Genomic DNA, 21,211 nt, shown 5'->3' with positions numbered 1-21,211 from the left:
GTTTCAAGCTGAAATAGGTTGATGACGACTTAATGACTCGTAATAAAAAGAATTTTCAGTGTTCATCCTTTATGCAATATATGCTGCTTATTTTACGTGTTGGTACCTTTCCCTATAAACGAAGCCTTGGCCTATTTGTCGACTATCAAAAGCAGTTTCGTATAAAACCCGTTTGATAGATGATTATTTAAGTTGTTTGTGTTAGGTGACCAACGAGATAGTAATCCTTTGATCTATTTATATAGAACTCTGTTCTCTACTCATGGATCAGAACAAGAAAGCTGGTTAATACAGTTTACATAATACTCATCTAAATGAAAAGGTTCACAGTAAGTTTGAATGGTTAGAATTTTGAGAACAAACCAAGAATAATCATTTCAATATTGAAATGTCTACCGCCGCCACCTCAAGAATCCTATAGGATTAATTCATTATCAAGAACAGGAAATTCAGTTGTTAGCAAAACAATTACTCCTGTCATTAAGAATTGTGTTTATATCACATAAATGGGGTCTTGAGATTCGGAGACTTTGGATTCATTATTTTCTAAACTCTGAATGCCATCACGTCTACATAGAGTATTTGATACTTTTGAAGAGGATATGAAACAGAAAGTTTATGCTCCAGTTAAATTACAGCACTGATAGTGAAAAATACGAATAAATGACTAGTGCTTAACTACTTATTTCTTTTCATGAATAAAAGTTACAGAAGAAATAATAACTAAGAACATGATTGAATATAACGTGAATAATCTGTATTCATAATCATCTATTTATTATTACTAAAGTGCATAAGGAATTTTTTTCTATGAGGCTTAAAAAGCTTTCATAATGGGAAATAAATAGATTAAGCAAGGTAAATGATATTAAAGTGAATGAGTATTCTTTTTAAAAATCACATCAGTTAACAAAATTTTGTTTTCGCTTTAGATTAATTCATGATATATAGAATCCATCTTCAGTCCGTCAACGTAGCTTCATTAAACTTAACCAGTGAAATTCTGAAATAAACAAATTTGTAAAGTTACCTTTAGCACTATAAAGGTAGTTTGTTATGTCATGATATATATATACCCCCAAATTCCCTAGTACGGCCGAGAGTGGGGAGGGTCCACTCTCTCTCTCTCCAAATGCTCTCACATGACCACGCGTATGTAGCCTCTGCCAGGGAACTCCTACTCACTGCATTCTCGTGGCATTACTGTTGTTTACGAAATTGAGAGGACGAAAAGCGAATGTCCGGCGTTTTAACCGGGTCGGTAGACACGGCGAGTCCACCTACGGGATTTGGAAAACCCTGATCCCGAACCGATGGTGCACATGGGCTCCAGTACCCTGAAGGAACAAATGGCGTATGAATCAATCGTTGGTCACCGGCTACCATGGGACTGCATCTCCTCATGATGCTCCACTGCCTTGTGGATCAGAGCTTTAGGTCAAAGGCCCGGGTGTGGCCCCTAATAAAACCACCTGCTTTGGTTTGGGCATCACGGGCAGTATCACAGCCCTCACAGAAATCAAGTGAGATTTGTGTGGTGCAAATATATTTGGTACCCCTTCGTACCAGTATATATATATATATATTCATCATTCTATTCTAGTATGTTTCATTTGATCCTTGAACTCTTTATAGTTAAGAATGATCCATTTTATTATATCTGTTTTATATTGATTTTCTTGTTGACACAAGATATACAATATTTCTCATTTTAAAATTATACTTAATTTATTCAGTTATATTTTATCATAGTTTTATTTATTCATTCATTCCATTCCAAAGATCATTATGATAAGCTTCAGTATAAATAGGTCTATTTCTTTTTTCAACAAAAATATAAAGAAACAGATAATTTGTGAATACTACTATCAAATTTACTTACCAAAAGTCACATGAATTTACTTATTCTTTCAATTTATTTCCTTATCTATCTGAATGGATATAATTTGAAGCAGTTTAATATATTATCTGATGAACTAATACAATATATAAATAATTATGTAAGTCAATAGTTATTAGTATAGTAATATTCCATTTCAAATTGTGGTGTGGTCTACTTATATCCATATAAGTAGTATATGGCGATGGTCAGACATAGAATGTATTTTGGCAGAAGACCGATGAGGAAAGAACTGAAATGAAGCGCAATTGGTAGTAAAATGCATAAACAATGAAATTAGAGAAGATGAACTGATATTTACAGAAAGAACAGTGAAGATTGAGACAATTGGTTGTTATTTTGCAAATTAACTGTTCATTGTATGGTTATCAGAATTTAGTGAGATAGTCTGTAATTTTGCTTAAATACATTCGATTGTCTCAACTAGTGTTCTGTTCACTACAAAATTACTTAGTTCATCATGTATTATTTAGCGAAATTCAATTATTATAAATATACTACTACATTTCTAACTCAGTAATAATCGTTTTTTTTAAAACAACGAGAGTAATATTTAATAGGTAACTTTCAGTGGATAGGGTATTAGGTTTATGTAAGTTTTTCTTAATATATTTAATTTATCAGATTGATTCAAAGCATACATTATAATTGCATAATCTATAATTGTCGATGTCTGAATATGAATATAAATTCAATGGTGTGTAAGAGATCGAGAAGAAAAATTACTTTTGATCTAAACATTTTATAGTTTTACTATAGTTTTATTGTTGCTGAGTAATTATTTTCCTTTTTGATAGATTTTTGGTCTCTGAGCTGGATTAAGTTATCCAGCTCAGAGACCAAAAATCCATCAAAATCATCCACTTGAGCTACAAAATCTTCTTCACCATCTCATAATTATTTTCCGCATTATCTGTTAACCATGAAAAACATGTAATTTGATATTCCTTAAGAAAAAAACAAGTTTATGCATATATACTTATATATCGATTGAATTTAGTAGTTTTCTATTTTTAGGTACCTTCATTAATTCTTTTAACGTTAGATTGTTATTGTGTTGAACTGACACCATATGTACAGTTCCATTTCATATTCCATGTATAAACTAGATGACTGTCTACTATCTCTTTACTTATTTTCATTTAGCAATCGCTCATACATAAAATAACTTTGACCTTGCTGTACATGTTTTTTTTAAGTGTGTATTTAGGTGTCTCTTTCCACAGAACAATAATAATAAGTTTATCAATTAATTAAAGGATTTGAAACTTTTCAGTCAAAGTATCGAGGTCAGGCTTCAGTAATCACATCAATAAGATATATCATATTTTCAATCAGGTTGATTGGTAAACATCCTTAGTATTTCCTGATCATTAAATGATATCGGTCAAGTGCTTGCGCGCGAGACTGATAGGTCCTGGGTTCAAATCTCGCGAGGCGGGATCGTGGATGCGCACTGCTGAGGAGTCCCACAATTGGACGAAATGGCTGTCCAGTGCTTCCAAGTTTTCCTTGGTGGTCTAGCTTCAATTGACTTATGATCTCAACTATATAAAATGATATTTTGTTTAAATGTTTGATGAGTTCAGTTGTAAGTACAATACATCCATTAAAAAAAGATGGAAATAGTGTGCTGCATAAATTCATTACAGAAATATGATAAGAGTTCAGTAAATGTAAATTTAATAAGCACCTATTTGCAAATATCGAGTAATATAATAATAAGAAAATCGTTCGAAGTAGTCATCAACAGTCATTTATTTTAAATACAATCATTAAATTATCTTCTGTTTAGCCGTCTGCTGGATGGAAAGCATCAAAACAGAATCGATTTAAATCAATATCTGATGTATACAATACATTTGGATATTATGGTATTCGACATTTTAGAAAGGGGATTCTTTCCACCATTTCACATGAAGATGAAAATATTCAATTACCTGATTATTTTGATTCACGTGAACAATGGAAAGATTGTCCAAGTATCAATATTATTCATGATCAGTCAAAATGTGATTCCGGTTGGGTACGTTTCAATAAATATTTTTGCACAATATATATTACTGTTATAGTAATCAATGATAGTGTTTTCACTGTAACAAGAATTAAAGGTCAATCTCATTCATTCGTCTTATATTCATAATTGATAGATCCGAACATTATTCAAAGTTATCCATTATCACTTTTAACTCGTTGTTTTTAGAATCGAAACTATACTTCATTTCAAAATTGTTGAATTTTCTGTCTTATTACTGTATTTTGAGATTAAGTTCTGTTGAACATATGGCAATTTTCACTTGCAAACAATTGAAATTATTCTAATACGAACGAGATTTATTGAGAGCTCGATTATACGGGAACTATTATATAATCCCCCAAACGATGGAACTGAATAAGAAGACAAAAGTGTAAAAAAAAATTGATATTCAATTAAGACCAGATTGAAATAGAACAAACTTTGCTGCGAAATATGACCTTGAGAAATAAGGAAAATGGCAAACCAAATGTGATAGAAACCAATTATAAAACAACAAAGAACATGAAGAAATACCGGTTAGAAAGAAATCTACTCAGCGTTATCCTTATACGAAAGAAATTAGCAATTAATGACAGTGACTGTAAAATTTGATACTTATTCAACAACATTTCAAATATTGATCGATATTTTAAAGTATTAGAGTATCACAAAGAACAGTAAAATCGTGTTTAGATTTTCTATCCTTACTCATCATTGCTTCAACCAATAATTTGTAACTTGTCCTAATAATCAGTGTAAAGCTGAAGATGTTTTTTTAATTTAAATGTACTGTGTTTTATTTCACGTTTCTAGTTATATCTTTTACAGAAAGTGGAAAGATAGGTTACTGTTTTTCGTGGAAAAAAAGCAACCTTGGATTTATATCTGAAATGTAAAACGACTAAATGTATTTGGGACTTGCAGAATTGAAAGATAGGACAGTAATTGAAAAAAAGCGAATCAGTTCAGGAAAATCCTAATTATTCTCAGATGGTAAAAAATCGACCCCTTTTAAGTATGAGACTAATTGATTGGTCTTATCTAAATTAAAACTCAATAGTTATTATACAGATAATCTGGTATCGAAATAGATAATATGTGGTGGCTTTTTGTAACAATACTTATCGCAAGTCACATGGGTAGGAGCTAAAAAGAAAAGCTAATAAATGGACAATTCACATGGGCTTTATTTAATCAACTGATCTTTCTTTTGAATTGAATACTCTTAATATAACTGACCACAAGTCTTGAAGTAATTTTTAATTTTAATCATAAAGAAAACATCTACTGAAATACTTTAGATTATTACCACAACCAAAACACCATTTTATGCTTGTTTTGGCAATGAATATACGAATATTGTGGATTAAGAAATGAAGTAACAGAATAGACAGCTAGCTCCTTACAATTTTTTATACCGACTAGCAATACATTTAGTTCATTGTTTAATAATCAACCGCAATGTTGAATATCTGATGACTACTTATGTTTGAAATTTTATGAATTTATCAGGCTGTAGCTTCAGCTGCCTCAATCAGCGATCGTACATGCATTCAGACAAATGGAACAATGAAAGTACAATTGAGTGCCATTGAGCTAATTTCTTGTTCGAAAAATAAACTTGGTTGCCAAATTGGGTTTTCTGAATTCTCCTGGGACTATTGGTTGAAAAATGGACTAGTTACAGGGGATCCAACAGGTTGTCTACCATATCCTTTTCCGAAATGTGATCATAGATCATCTAACTCATACCCAAAGTGTGGCTATATTACCTACACAGCACCACCATGCACGAAAACATGTCGTTCTGGATATCCTATTCCATATAAAGCTGATAAACATTACGGTAAGGACGGGATGTACAAAACAACATACTCTTAATTTTAACACTTTTGAATCATTTCACTGTAGTGAATATTTGAAATCTCACAGCACATCCAAGTCAATAAGTAGATACTTTTGCCATTTATCGCTGTACAATTGAACCCATACCAATATATGATTATAATCAAGATTGATGTATACTGTATTTTCAGACAGATCAACTTAGGGATATACGACTTTAATCTCAAAGTCAAATCTAGCATACCAGTATATAGTTTATGAAATTTAATAATTTATGAAATACATTTATTACTTATGCCTGTTACCCCTCGTCGAGGAGCATAGGCCTCACACCAGTTTTCTACATCCAACCATGTACTGGGCAATCCTTTCCAGTTAACATTCATCCTTTTCATATCTGCTTCTATTTCTCGGCGAAATGTGTTCTTTGGTCTTCCTCTTTTCCTCTTCCCTTTTGAATTGCAAGTTAGAGCTTGCCTCGTGATGCAGTTTAGTGATTTCCTTAATGTATGTCCGATCCACTTCCAACGTCTTTTCCTAATTTCCTCTTCAGCTGGAAGCTGGTTTGTTCTCTACCATAGAACGCTGTTGCTGATAGTATTCTAGCCAATTACACAAAGAAGAATTGACAATGTTAAGCGCGAAATATCAACAGAATTTTCATTACGATATAGATGGAACAAGAGATTGTATTTGGAACTATTACGCAATTTTTGCAGTAAATTACAATTCGCATAGATTATAAATAAATATTAAGCTCAAAAAAGATAACATGACAGTTTAACAGAACATTGATAAATGCATAAAATCTCCTAAATAATATTCTTTTTCTTTTATTCTTAAGATAGATACTGGACATGATTGAGTTGTTTTACTTACAACAAATATGTCACCATTATTGGCTTGGATGAACTGCTACAAGTTTCTGCTATCACGGAATATAGCTGATGCAACCAGATTAGATTTTTTAAATGTTAATTACGATCGGTTGATACGGTTTATTCGCTTCCATCCATTTGTGTGGGACAACAAATTTCGTGAGCGCCAAAGACAAACATGATACATAATAATCAGAACAGAATACTTGTATACGATCATCTCATGAATAAATAATGTAGGTATAATGTACGTTGTTTTGGGCTTTGTGTCTACGAGGAAAGTGACATTTACCGCATGAATGATGGCTGTCTCGAAAGTTTTTGAGAACCGATTGTAGGTAGCAATAATGATTCTCCTTTGACCATCAGTATAACTCTTCTCTATAACCAGGTTTCCAACCTATGTTTCCCGTTTATCAGCTAGTAGCATAATTAGAATGGTTTAAGTATTCACTCAAGCAGTAACAAAACTCATTTTTTGATTGTATGGATGAATATGTACCAAGGTGCAACAACTTGTATAAAATAATTTTTTAGTATTTTGATTAAATGGACATTAAGAATCTAAGACTTTAACGGACTACTCAAAATTGCATGCAGTTAGTTCCCTTTATGAATTGGATATTTACATTGTAAAGCCAGTTTAGAAACTATAAAAAATATTATATTCATTCCGTATTAGAATTAGAATTTCAAACCGTATACTAAGTATAGTCTAATTCATCTTCTTACAGCATTGTGAAATACTAAAATATATATTGTTTTTCAGGTTAATCACTGACTGTTTTGAATGTCTTCTTTTATTTATAGGAAGAGTCATCTACAGTCTTAGACCAAATGAAAGTGATATTAGGAAAGAAATTATGATGAATGGACCAGTTGAAGCGGGCATTTTTGTGCATTCTGATTTTCTTAACTATAAATCCGGTGTTTATAGACATATAACTGGACAACTAGTTACCATTCATTCAGTTCGAATAATTGGATGGGGTATAGAAAATGATATTCCTTACTGGCTATGTGCCAACTCATGGAATGAAGATTGGGGTCTGAATGGATACTTTAAGATTTTGCGCGGGTCAAATGAATGCGAAATTGAAAGTTTTGTGAATGCTGGTAAAGTGGACAATAAGACTTGATCAAATTGGAAATAATTATAATATCATTATTATAACTTGATCTGAATAACCTATTTTCACTAAATGATTTAAATTTAGACAGTTATATGCAAATATAATTCATGATAATTAAGTTCTGACTTTTATCATTCACAATATAAGGTAAGGAATGAGCATATTATATTTGGAACCTGATTTACCAAACTTTTTAGTTTTGTTTCATATATCTGTAAAATAAAATCTAAAGTATGGTAAGCAAAGATGGATGGTGGTTAGCAGTGGAATCCAGGACGCGCGTTTCCTCCCATTTGGTACTCGTCAGCCGGATGTACCTGCATCTCAGAGTTGATGTTCACCCTGGGACTCGAACCCAGTACCTTTCGCTTCAAACGCCATCGTGTTATCCACTCTGCCACTGAGTCCTGATAGCCACTTGCTTGTGCAATGGGGTCAAGTTGAAATTTACTTAGTATTGTTTGTTTGAATCTTCCCATTGATGTTTTTAGGACTACAACTGGTCAGTCTCTAATTGGCATATGTGCATACTGTGAGTATTGCCTCGATATAGTCTAACTTCGAGTCACAGAGTGAACATCAACTCTGAGATGCAGGTACATCCAGCTGACGAGTCCCGAATAGAACGAAACGCGCGTCCTGGATTCCAATGCTAGTCACTATCCATCTTTGCTTTCCATGCTTGTGAATTTAGGCTATATCGAGGCAATACGCACAGTATGCACAAATGCCAACTAGAGACTGACCAGTTGCAGTCCTAAAAACATCAATGGGAAGATCCAAACAAACAATACTAAGTAAATTTTAAAATCTAAAGTGTATAAGGTAGTCGGTGAAATAATGTTCAGTAATGGTATAAGTGGATTGATAAATATACTCATATATCTGCAAAATGTACTACAAGAACGGTTGGTGAGTTATCAGTGGAATAGAAGTGGGGGTATATCCGAATTTTAGATATTCATATCTCATCAAGCCTGTCTCTTTGATTGAATTGGTGTTTATTTGTTGGACTTGAACCACCATGATAGTTGAACCAATAAGATTGTCTTTTTTCTTGACCAATGACATTTGATAAAATTTACTAACTTCAGATGACATTAATTATTATTTTATTTATAGACACAGTAAAGTATCCAGTTGCATTTAGGACATATAAGGAAATCTACAGCTTAATTACTTTGATATAATTTACTGAATTAGCTAGAAATCACTACATCAATTAGTGTTTTTAGAAAACGACTGAATATGCAAGTAAACTGGATGAAAATGACCGAAACATGGAAACGTATAGTAACATATCGAAAGTATGGAGAAAGTCACTAAAGATAGTGATATAAGTTAAGTACAAGTCGTATTTAACTAAACTATTAAGTAATATATTCACTTGAAGCTATGGATATTTCCGACTTTATATCAATGATATGTATAAATGGAATGCTTTTGAAAATAAAAGCCACAAGTTTTTAAAAGGAAGTTTGATTATGAAGTATAAATACATAAATTATTTTATTAAGGAAGGTTATCGTTGTATTAATAGTATAACGGCAAGTTTCTTTTGATCCATCGTATTCAAAGTTCCATGCTTTTCACTTAATTACTCATTTCTATGTGTAACATAAATCTCGTGGAGAAATAAGCAATCCTCTAATTCGAAACAAATTCTATGTCCACTATGCAAGAACATAAAATCTGCAATACACTTTAAAATTATTTGGTCTACGTAATCCCAAAATAACTAATCAACTGTGGTGTGAACCGATAAATAAATCTTTTTATTGTTGTTAGTTGCTGCGTCATCAGGCCATTTGATAAAAGTAGCAGTTGTTTATCGAATCCTCTATTGACTTGTTCCGCCATGTATTTAGTTTGCATTTATAACTAACCATACCAAAAGCTTATTCTACCATGGCACAATGACTATGAACGACAATAGAGGAATCATAACTATTACTAATTCAAAAGCTCCTAACTCAACACCCAATTAGAAGATGAAGCTAGATAGTAAATCTTTTTGTTGTTTTAACTCTAGACTGATGTGATAATATGCATTAAATACCTAACCATACACTAACATAGATAAGAAATAAAAACGTGTACACAATTGAGCCATAAATGATACAAAACCTGAGTAACAGGGGAATAATTAATTGACATTAATTTAAGCATGGTAAACAGCATATTGTCATTTAATAAATTAAATAAAACAATATAAAAATACAACAATCCGAGTATCTAATAATCATACAATAAAATAAAAAACAATATATCTCTGTTCAATCATCCTCACATCCTTTGTGATGTAACCAATTGGTAACATGACGTAATAGTTTTAAAAAAAGATACTAAGATTTAAAAAGGTACAGTTTTAAACCGAAATAAGGTTCCATAAAGATCAAGTCATGTTACATATTTTAGTTACAGAAGTAAAAGTTGATACAGTTTAAGAATCACTAGGAAAGGTTAATGGGTAAATGTTTTTAGTTGATTTCTTTTTAAAAGAATATGTAACAACTATCAGATAGGTATAATTCCTGAGCATTTCATTATTGGCATTAAAACTAATCATAGAAGAATGGATGCCCCCAAATGCCCTGGTACGACAGAGAGTGGGGATAGTCCGCTCTCCCTGTCACATAGCCACGCGTATATAGCCTCTACCACGGAAGTCCTACTCATTGCCTTCTCGTGGCATTACTGTTGTTTACGAGGAAAAGCGAATGTCCGTCGCTTTAACCGGGTCGGTGGACATGGAGGGTCCATAAAGCAGATTTGGAAAACCCTGATTCCAAACCAATGGTTCACATGGGCTCCAGTATCATGAGGGAACAAATGCCGTATGAATCAATTGTTGGTTACCGGATACCATGAGACTGCATCTCCTCACGATGCTCCACTGCCTTGTGGACCAGACTTTTAGGTCAAAGGCTCTGGGAGTGGCCCCCTAAGAAAACCATCTGCTCCAGTTTGGGCACCTGGGCAGTATCACAGCTCTCACACAAATCAAATGAGATTTGTATGGCGCATATATATTTGGTGCCTCATTGTACCAAGATTCATGTGTTGAAATCAATAAGTAAATAAAATATCACTAAATGATGGATTAATAACCACTCCGTTTGTAATAGAAGAAAATATAACAAATTTAAGAGCTATATTCATGACGAATTCTTCTGATTCACCTATTTAAAGTATAAATTATCACCATAATAAACCAAAAGACTAAAATACAAATTCAGAAAAATGTAAATAAAAGTACTATTTTCTCTTTTACTCATTCCTTACTACTGTGATGTGTGCTACTTATATCGACATAAGTAGTACGTATCGTTAGCCAGGAGTAGAAAAAGAACAGAAACAGAAAGCAATTGGTATGGAGATGAAGGAACAGTGAAGTCTGAGACAACTGATTAACATTTGCAAAGAAACAGTCAAGCTTGATATTTTTCAAATTAGGTATTTAGTTTGCATCTTAGATTTTACAAAGATATTCTGTAATTTTGTATCGAAATACATTCGATTGTCCCAACTAGTGTTTGTGTTCACTACACTACCAGTAAATTCATTCACTTTTATTTAGATAATCAAAGATAATTTTATGTAGTCGATTCCATTGTTGACTTAGTTTTAACGAGATTGAAACATTTAATCATTAAAATTTCTTCTCAGTGAGTTATATAACATAAATAATGAGTAAAATCTTAGTTTCCTCTTAACTGAACTTAACAATGACTTGAATAACTGACTTGTTTATCAGCGGTTCATTAAGTTAATATCCAACCGAGATTACTTATCACTGTTTCAGTGTTCAAGTAATATGTTATATGGATTACTTTTGCTTAATTTGCCTTTCATTTAATGGTTCAGTGATGCACAATAGTGTGATCTCTATAAAAGACTATTTTAAGCCTTTAGGTTCAATAGATTTTCGCTTTTCATCCTGTATGTTGTGATGCTCTACACTGATACATTTACACCAGATATTTATGCACACCTTTCAACTCTTGGAACCAAATTTTTAGTAGGAATTACACCCTAATGTGCACCACTCACTCACTAGATGAAATAAAAGATGGCTAAAAGTACTGAATATAGTATGTATATAGAATGTAACTTAAACATTAAAGATGTGAAGGATAATCTTAGTCTCAATATTCTATGCAAATAAAACAAAAATTATATTAGAGTACCAAATGGTTGACAGAAAAATCGTTTATTAAATTGACATCTTTGTTTAACCACTCAATGATTGATATAATTCCATAACTATTACTAATGTTAATGGTTTTTAGCGATTAAAGTTTTATCTCTTCAATCTTTATTCAGTGGACTTTAAAAATTACTGTGTTTTAATAGTTTTGATGCCCATCATCAGCCGTTTATTTTTTTGCGATAATAAAATAGTCTTGAGGACCGTTTATTATTTAAACAATGTAAGCCATTTTGTATATATATGTAAATATGAGTAAAAATCGGCATATAAATTAATGTTCATTTGTTCATTTATACATTTCAAGTGTAATATATTAGTATTAGTTGCTAGAATTTTCCTATTGATGTTTAGGACTGCAATTGATCAGTCCATTGCACAAGCTGGTGGCTATTTGGACTCAGTAGCTAAGTCGATAACGAGATGGCATCTGAAGTGAACGGTACTAGGTTTGAGTCACAGAGAGAATATCAACTCTGGGATGTAGGTACATCCAGCTGACGAGTCCCAAATAGGACGAAACATGCATCCTGGATTCCACTACTAGCCACCATCATCTCATATATATATTGTTGTCTATTAGGATTACTTATTTTTCCAATTTTCAATATTAAAAAAAGATGAACTTGAAAAAAATTCAATACATTTTGATTGACAACTCATTGACAGGAAATGAAGATAAGAAAGTTAAAATAATTTTCATCGAAAGTATAACTATAAACTCTTTCATTCTAGTCAATTATTGGCGTCACCTTATAGTATACATGTATGATCTTGTGTAATAAAAATATAAAAAAACGAAAACTTACTCATCTCTTCTTTTGAGTTAGTATGCATTTCTTTTTTTTAGCCTAGTATATCCATTGACCCCGTTTATCAATCCTTTCGTTCATACTAAAAAAAAAACAATGTACATCATTATTTGAAATGGTTGGTTCAAGATTTACAAATGAATGACATAGTGTTGGTGTTGTTGTTATTCGTTGCAATGTATGCATTTACATATTTGTTTAGTTGTATTCATATATATATATATAGTTGTGTATAGTTTAGTGATAATTAGATGTGTCTAGTGCGTATTCAATATGGACAATAAGATTTTTAATATAGATACAAATAGTATCCATATTAAAGTAATTCATGTTTGTACAGACATGTACAAAATATCTTTACTTTGTTCTCTCTTTTTTTTTGTTTTCTAATTTTCAAAAGATTGTTATTTTACAAGGTTGTTTATTGGTACTAATGAATTCAGTTAAATAAATGTAGACTAATTCAAATTTTAATTTTTACTTTCTGGTTTATAACAAACATTCATTGAACCATAGTACTAATTCAATAAACAGAACGAGATCTTTGTTACATTACCCTTTATGAACATGATGAAGATCTGTTTCAACGTTGAATGATTACAATCAGATGATCATACATAATAATAATAATAATAATAATAATAATAATAATGAACATTGAGATTATTCCATTCATCATTCATCTATTTATTATTATTGTTATTCTATTTAATGGATTATATTTATGTGATGAATGGAAGCATGTAAATAATCGTAAGTGATAGTTTTAAAATTAAATATAAGTTTATTATTTCATTTGGTATTGTTTGTTTTGAATCTCTCCCATTGATGTTTAGGATTGCAATTGATCAGTCTCTTATTGGTATATATGCATACTGTGCGTATTGCCTCAATATAGCCTTAATTTACAAGCATGGTAAGCAAAGATGGATACATCCAGCTGACGAGTCCCAAATAGAACGAAACGCGTGTCCTAGATTCCAATGCTTACCACTATCCATCATTGAGGTTATTATTGTTTTATATAGTGAAATTTATTAATAATTTTCATACTTTATAGTGATATCATTTAAACAGATAATGAATACTGACTGAGTTTGAATGGTATTTAGGTGTGTAAAAAAAGAAGAAGTGATTTCATCAGAATTTCTAAAATTAGATTTCACCTTCATTTATTTCATTTACTAGACGAAATAGACTTTTATTTTTGAATATGTATAGAATTAGATTCATCCGCCTTCTCGTGGCGGGGGTGTTGTTTACGAAATTGAGAGGACGAAAAGTGAATGTCCGACGCTTTAACCGGGTCAGTGGACACGGAAAGTCCACCTAGAGGAGTTGGAAAACCCTGATCCCGAACCAATGGTGCACATGGGCTCCAGTATCATGAGGGAACAAATGGCGTATGAATCAATTGTTGGTCATCGGATACCATGAGACTGCATCTCCTTACGATGCTCCACTGCCTTATGGATCAGATCTTTAGGTCAAAGGTTCCGGGTGTGGCCTCCTAAGGAAACCACCTGCTTCTCTTTGTGCACCTGGGCAGTATCACAGCCCTCATATAAATCAAATAAGATTTGTATGGCACATATATATCTGGTACATCTTTGTATCAATATTTATATGTTTAAATAAATAATAATTAAATTCAATAATTAATTTAGAGCCATTATGCTTAATAGGCTGTAAATGATATTATTGTAGGCTTGTTAAGTACAAAGTAGTTCAATGGGTGAGAATAAATGACGTATTGAATATTTCTGTAACAATAAAAATTAATAAAGGTATGGATTGTTGTGTTTGAGGTGAATGGGTTAATATTTTATGGAAATGTGTTTGTCATTACTTAATGGTAGGTAAGAATGTATTATAGCATTATTTGCTACATATATATCCCAACTGTATACTCCATAAAGCCCGAAGAAGAGTCATTCATAAACAATCAGACTGATGAAGTGTTTCAATGATATAAGAATTTTGGACTGAGGATTACAATGTTTTTGAATTTATAGTGATACATAAGCAACAATTAGGAATTCATATGATAATTATTACTAGGGTGTGCTTCATTATTCTTTTAACTATTTTTACCAGGTTAATGACAACAGATGATCTGGGGAACAAAGGTAGCTTACTATGACATGTGGTGACGAGGTGGAAACGTTTCATATATCATAAGAAAAATAATAATTAAAATGATATTTATATAAATGTAGGCTGAATAATTTTAATTCACCGCCTGAATTGTTATTTAGTATGTAATGAATATTACTATCAGTGATAACTTTATTAACCTTAATAAACAGTACAGTCAAGACATTAAAAATAATAAATGGTTTACGACTAAACTCGTGTAAGCTTCTTTCCTGATTAGTTAACTTATTCGAATTCACTATGAATGGAATAATTAAATAGTGTTTGCTTTCTGCTAATTGAGTGGGATGGGGCCTCCTATTAGTTCCCTCGGTTTACAAAATACTGTTGTCACCCATCAAACAATTCCAAATGAATTACTTACATAATAAGTTTAATAAACTACCGGTAATCACTTACAACACATTCATTCACATGTATACAATGATATGAAGTTTTTTCAGTATGATTCATAGACTATAGTTGATGCAAATTCTTTTTAGAAAAATTACATTACTCATAACATTGGCGTTGATAATGATTCGTTTATTACGTAATATTTGATAGTCTTTGAAATTATCTAATATTTTTCAGAAGGGGGTTTTTTTAATAGTTGAGATCATGAGTCGATTGAAGCTAGACCACCATAGAAAACCCATAAGTATGGAACTCCTCAACAATGTTCATCCACTATCCCGCCTCTCAAGGTTCGAACCCAGGACCTATCACTCTCGCACGCGAGACTGTAGTCGAATCTCGTGAGGTGGGATAGTGGATGCGCACTGCTGAGGAGTCTCACGATAGGACGAAACCGCCATCCAGTGCTTCCAGACTTTCCATGGTGGTCTAGCTTCAATTGACTCATGAATTCAACTACAATATTTTTTATTAACATTGATCATAATAATAACAGTGATCATCAAAATAACTGTTTATATTACTTATATTAAAACTAGTGGTTAATGAAATTAGACTATTCAACAATAACTAATTATGTTAATTTGTTTTTATTATTATTTCATTTCATTCTCACACTGTACAATTATTAAACATTATTAAAATGATTAAATATAAGTAATTCGTCATTATAAAACTGACAAAACGTTTCAAATGAATTTTGTTAATGATTTACAGTGATTATATGATGTAATTTTGTAAATGTACAATCATTATATTGTGATCATTGATTGATCATTGAAATACTAATCTGAATGATAAAATCATTTCATTAGTATTGGTTGTTTAAATCTTCTTATCGATGTTTAGAACTGAAACTGATCAGTCTGTTTTTACATATATGGATTCAGTGAGGATTACCTCGATATTGCCTAAAGTCATATGGATTATAAGCTGAGATGGATGATGGCTGGCAACGGAATTTAGGACGCATGATCCGTCCTATTTGAGATTCATCATCTGCATTTACCTGCATCCCAGAGTTGATGTTTGCTCTGAGATTCGAATCGGTACCGTTCACTTCAAACGATTTGAGGTTATCGATTTAGCTACCGAGTCCAGATAGCCACTGGTTTGTGTAATGAGGTAAAGTTTAATTCACTTGCATTGGTCGCTTGAATCTTCAGGTTAACGTTAAGGAATGCAATTAATAGCGTTTAAAGTGAACAGTACTGATTCGAGTCTCATAGTGAAAATCGACTCCAGCTAACGAGTCCTTAATAGAACGAAACGCATGTTCGGGTTTCCATAGCTTTTCACAGTCCATCTCTGCTCGTAATATTTGTCCATCTGTTTAATAACGTTTGATAATTAGGAAGTAGCTGCATTCATTTGATTGAGGTTGTCAAGGGTTTTCAGCTCAAATAAGTAATCCAAGTCTTGTGAGCCAGGAGGTGCCTTGATAAAACTTAATAATCCCTTCTCCTTTATAGCGTAGCAGGAGCATAAGTGTTTTCAAATGCCATCCGAAATTTTTTACGAAACTGTAATAATATAACACTTTTAGATCCGGAAAAGTAGCAAAGCAATAAGTCTTGACATCAATTTTTGAAAACCTTGTGCAATAAAGACACACTGATGATTAATAATGAAGATAAATTTATGAGATTTATTTCAAATTAACTACCCTCCATTATTTTCATTGTTCACAAACTGACAGAAGTTTGGGTAGGGAAAATTACAGTTAATAGTAGTAACAATAATAAATTTTAGCAATAACTAGATATAACAGATAGATTCAATGGAAACAAGATTTACATTTCCTGTTGTTACCTAACCATTTCACAGAACAGTTAGTTCGTGGAGTTCAGTAATTAAAATTCAGTATTTCCATTAAATCTGGTTTGCGAATTATTTCATTTAAAGTTACATCACAAATGTATAATATGCAGCTGGTGACTCACCTATAGCTTGTTAATTTAAAGTAATGAGTTTCAGAAATAAAAGAGGGACCGTATACAGCTCAGTCAGTCGGTCAGCTACAACGTAGGGACAGGCAGATATATGCATCGGTCCAAGTTTTCACACCTCATTAGCACAACAAGATGAAGACCGAATTCATAGAAGTAGTTACTTCAATGGTAGTAATATATAAAAGAAAGATTGCATATAAGGATATTATACAAGGTAAGTGGATTAGTTCATAGAAAGAAAGGTATAAAATAATTTTAATCTCACGGTTTAAGGAAAGAAAAAGACTATACACCTACGCCATTGTGGTCGATTATAAACTATAGCACCCAGAGTCTCCAACTATTGGTTACGATAGTCGCATGGGCCTCAACCAAGTACTCTGCATCTACCAACATGGCTCAGACTAGAAGTTAGTGACTTCAAGGACTGATGCCATGTTTTGGTGTGTCCGTTTTATGTTGTTTACTATTACATATACGAGCTCTCTTGTGCGTTGCATTTTAGAAAGTTGATAATATAAGATCATTGGTTACTAATCAATTGCAGTCATCAGCATCAATGGAAAGGTCCGAACAACCAATATATTTGTGAATTAGGACCACCGAGATTGTTGTCATTATCACTGTTTTTTTAAGGTCAAAAGTGATTTCCTTTTCTTCTGATTTGGAAGGGAAAACTAAGATATGTTGAGAGTTAGATTTTAAACATCGTGCATATACGTATTATTCAGTGACTTGATGAAATGTTCCACCCTGTCCACCATTTTCAGGAACAAGACGATTATGTACATATGCCATTGAAAATCCTTATAACAGTGACCAAAAGCTGCAGAATATCTTCCAGTTTTTACCAATATATGAAATTTAATCATATAAAATAATGAAACTGATCCTAATTGAGTGATATTTTAAATAGAACTGTTAAAATATTCTAGAGTGTTTCCTAAGAACTGGAAATGTGTCATTCCTATGTAATAGTTCAATAAAGCGTGACACATTACACATACATAGTCGTCTCCTATAAATCCTAAGTATGGTGTCGTTCCACATTATTTGTTCTGTGATGTCATCTGATCTTTTAAACCACATATACAATGTTCAGGTTTCCTCTGAATTCAAGATTATTTACCATCACATGCTTTTCATGTTATTGAGCTTTTCTTTCTGTACTGGTATGATATCTAGAGACTTGAAATGATACATATATATTCATACCAAGTCCTATGTTAACAATGAATAACTGATAATTACTCTTTTGATCAATTCTATTATTTTATAGTTTAAGTCACTGAATGACCTTAGTTAGAAAAGGAATAAAAGTCAGGAAGCACTAGACACCTTTTTCGTCTTGGCATGAGACCCCCCAATAGTGCAGATCCACAGCCTTACCACACGTTGTTGAACCCATGGACTTTAATTCTCGATCAGGGCGCTTAATCTTTAGACCACGGGACTGGGAAGCAATGGTTCACATGCTTAACTTCAATCAGTTCGTGGGTAAGAACTTCACACTCGGCATAACTAACCTCCATTAGTCACAGGTGATCACTGGAGCCGGAGCTACCCCTCGAAATTAGTCACTAGTAAAACAAATCTCATTCTATTTAATTCATAACTAGTAGTAATGATAAGATAAAAATTATATTGATTATATATATAATGTGACTAATAATTAGTTTGAACCAATTGAAGGACAGTACATACAGATTATGCCTGTTCACGTTTGCACATGATACAACACCACTTTGAAGGAGTCATTTTAAAATCAATCAACATAAAATAAATGAACTATTAAATAAAACTTATGTTATTAATTGCTAATATCTAGTGAATGCATATACCTATATATAATTTTGAAACCCGTTCATGTAGATGAATAAACGGGTTATATACAGTAAAGGACTTAAACAGTTTATATCATAATTTAATTTTTTTATGGCTTCGATTATCCCGTAGTTGATATACTGAGTGGAATTTGATCAGTCCTGATTAACAAATATGCATACTGTGCGATTCGCCTCGATATTGATATTGTAACATGTTTATGTAGAATAAATAGATCATGACTCAGTAAGTAAGTGGATAACATGATGAAGCTTGAAATGAACGGTACTGATTTGTGTCTTGGAGTGAGCATCAATTCTGGGATATAAGCACATCTAGTCGACGAAATCCACATCCTGAATTCCAACGCTAGCCACTTTCTTTCTATTCTATATAAACTTCATAGAATAATTTAGATCAATAAAAATGATTATTAACTCCTTCTAAAATTCTCAGCGGTAGACCTTGGTGACTGTTTCTCAAATTCCGGACTACCAGAAATTGGTGCTCTTTTGTTCATCATTATTTTTGTTTATTTATTTCGACACAAATAATTTCTACAAATGGATACCAAAATGTATACGCTCCCCATGATAAAAATAGAATTGTGAAGAGATAGAGAAAGGAAGATGAGTACAACAAAAGAAACGAATAAATCCGAATAATTATTTAGTTAAAGAGAACTATCTTAAGTTTTATTAAAACTCCCTATTACAAAAACGAAGAAGTAATGTGAAAACATCAAAAAGTAAATAAACACCTAGGGTCGTTTGACATTTTATTAATAATAAGTCATTTATACTATCAATATGAGATTTTATAGGCCATTAAACCAATTTGAGAAGAGATAACTTTACTGGTCATTAGGAATTTTATTTGCTAAACAGCCATCAGGATGAAATAAAAACAATCTTACTGTTGTTTGCCTACTTGGCGGCTAAACGTTAAAAATGAAAAAAATCCTTCTGAAATCAACCGCTTGCAAGATTGAAATAGTTAGAATTATTCTTATTAGATAAATAAACCGAGTTGGTTGGTAGTTATCCTCAATTCTTATAATTATTTAAGTATTTTTCACAACAATATTCTATTCATTGTTCATTAGATCAAAAACTACGAGAACACTTAGTGATTTAGTTCCATTTATCCGAAATAGTCTTATGCTTCAATAATTTATAATTCTCAGATAAAGAAAATATGGTCTAGTAGTAATAGGACCGGTTGCAGTCCTAAACATCAATGGGAAGATTCAAACAAACAATACTAAGTGAATGTAAACTTCACCCATTGCACAAGCAAATGGCTATCAGGACTCAGTAGCTGAGTGGATAACGCGATGGAGTCTGAAGTGAAAGGTATCGGGTTCGAGTTCCAGAGTGAACATCAACTCTGAGATGCAGGTACATCCAGCTGACGAGAACGAAACACGCGTCCTGGATTCCACTGCTAGCTACTATCCATCTTTGCTTATCATGCTTGTGAATTAAGGCTATATCGAGGCGATATGCACAGGATGCACATATGTCAATTAGAGACTGACCAATTGCAGTCCTAAACATCAATGGGAAGATTCAAACAAACAATACTAAGTGAAATCATTAAGTCATAGGTTTGAACTGAGGTCTACAAATTTCAATTTGTACAGCCTAATATTATAATTACCTCTCATATCATAAACTTGTGTTTTGAAGACTGGTTTATCACTTTTTTGTTTTCTGAATGAGTTAATTGTGAACTAATTAATATATCGCTTTTTCATTTACAGAAAATTAAACTAAAAAATATTTTAGTTTAAACATAATTTATCCAATATCTGTTACAATGTTCTTTGTTCAGTTATGATCAGTACCAACCATTATGACATTTTTTTATAACTATCTAACTATTTATTCATTAAATGGATTAGTAATACCATCTAAACAGAAAAGGGTAATATTAAAGAAAGGATAAATCAGATAATGCATTTCTGTGATACATTCAGATTTACACCTTGAATATTCCTAGTTTTGTATATGTTGTAATTTATTACTTGTTCATCATTGCCTTGTGTTATATACATATAATGAAAACTAGTTATTAAATAATAC

At 32.1% G+C, this 21,211-nt stretch overlaps 1 protein-coding gene across 1 annotated transcript; it reads left to right on the top strand.

The window, feature by feature from the left end:
* Nucleotides 1-1,892: 1,892 nt before the first annotated feature.
* Smp_105370 (cathepsin B-like peptidase (C01 family)) lies at nucleotides 1,893-7,779 on the top strand (the record flags this gene model as incomplete). The annotated part of the gene is made up of 4 exons (XM_018792941.1): nucleotides 1,893-2,000; nucleotides 3,696-3,926; nucleotides 5,430-5,763; nucleotides 7,451-7,779. The coding sequence occupies 4 exons, from the start codon at nucleotides 1,893-1,895 to the stop codon at nucleotides 7,777-7,779; spliced, it is 1,002 nt and encodes a 333-aa protein (XP_018647503.1).
* Between the last annotated feature and the right edge of the window lie 13,432 nt (nucleotides 7,780-21,211).

The sequence above is a fragment of the Schistosoma mansoni genome, chromosome 1 (genome assembly GCF_000237925.1).
Source record: "Schistosoma mansoni strain Puerto Rico chromosome 1, complete genome".
In the NCBI taxonomy this organism is placed as follows: domain Eukaryota; kingdom Metazoa; phylum Platyhelminthes; class Trematoda; order Strigeidida; family Schistosomatidae; genus Schistosoma; species Schistosoma mansoni.
Note: the sequence above shows the minus strand (reverse complement) of the source record. Positions and strands in the feature narration are given on the sequence as shown.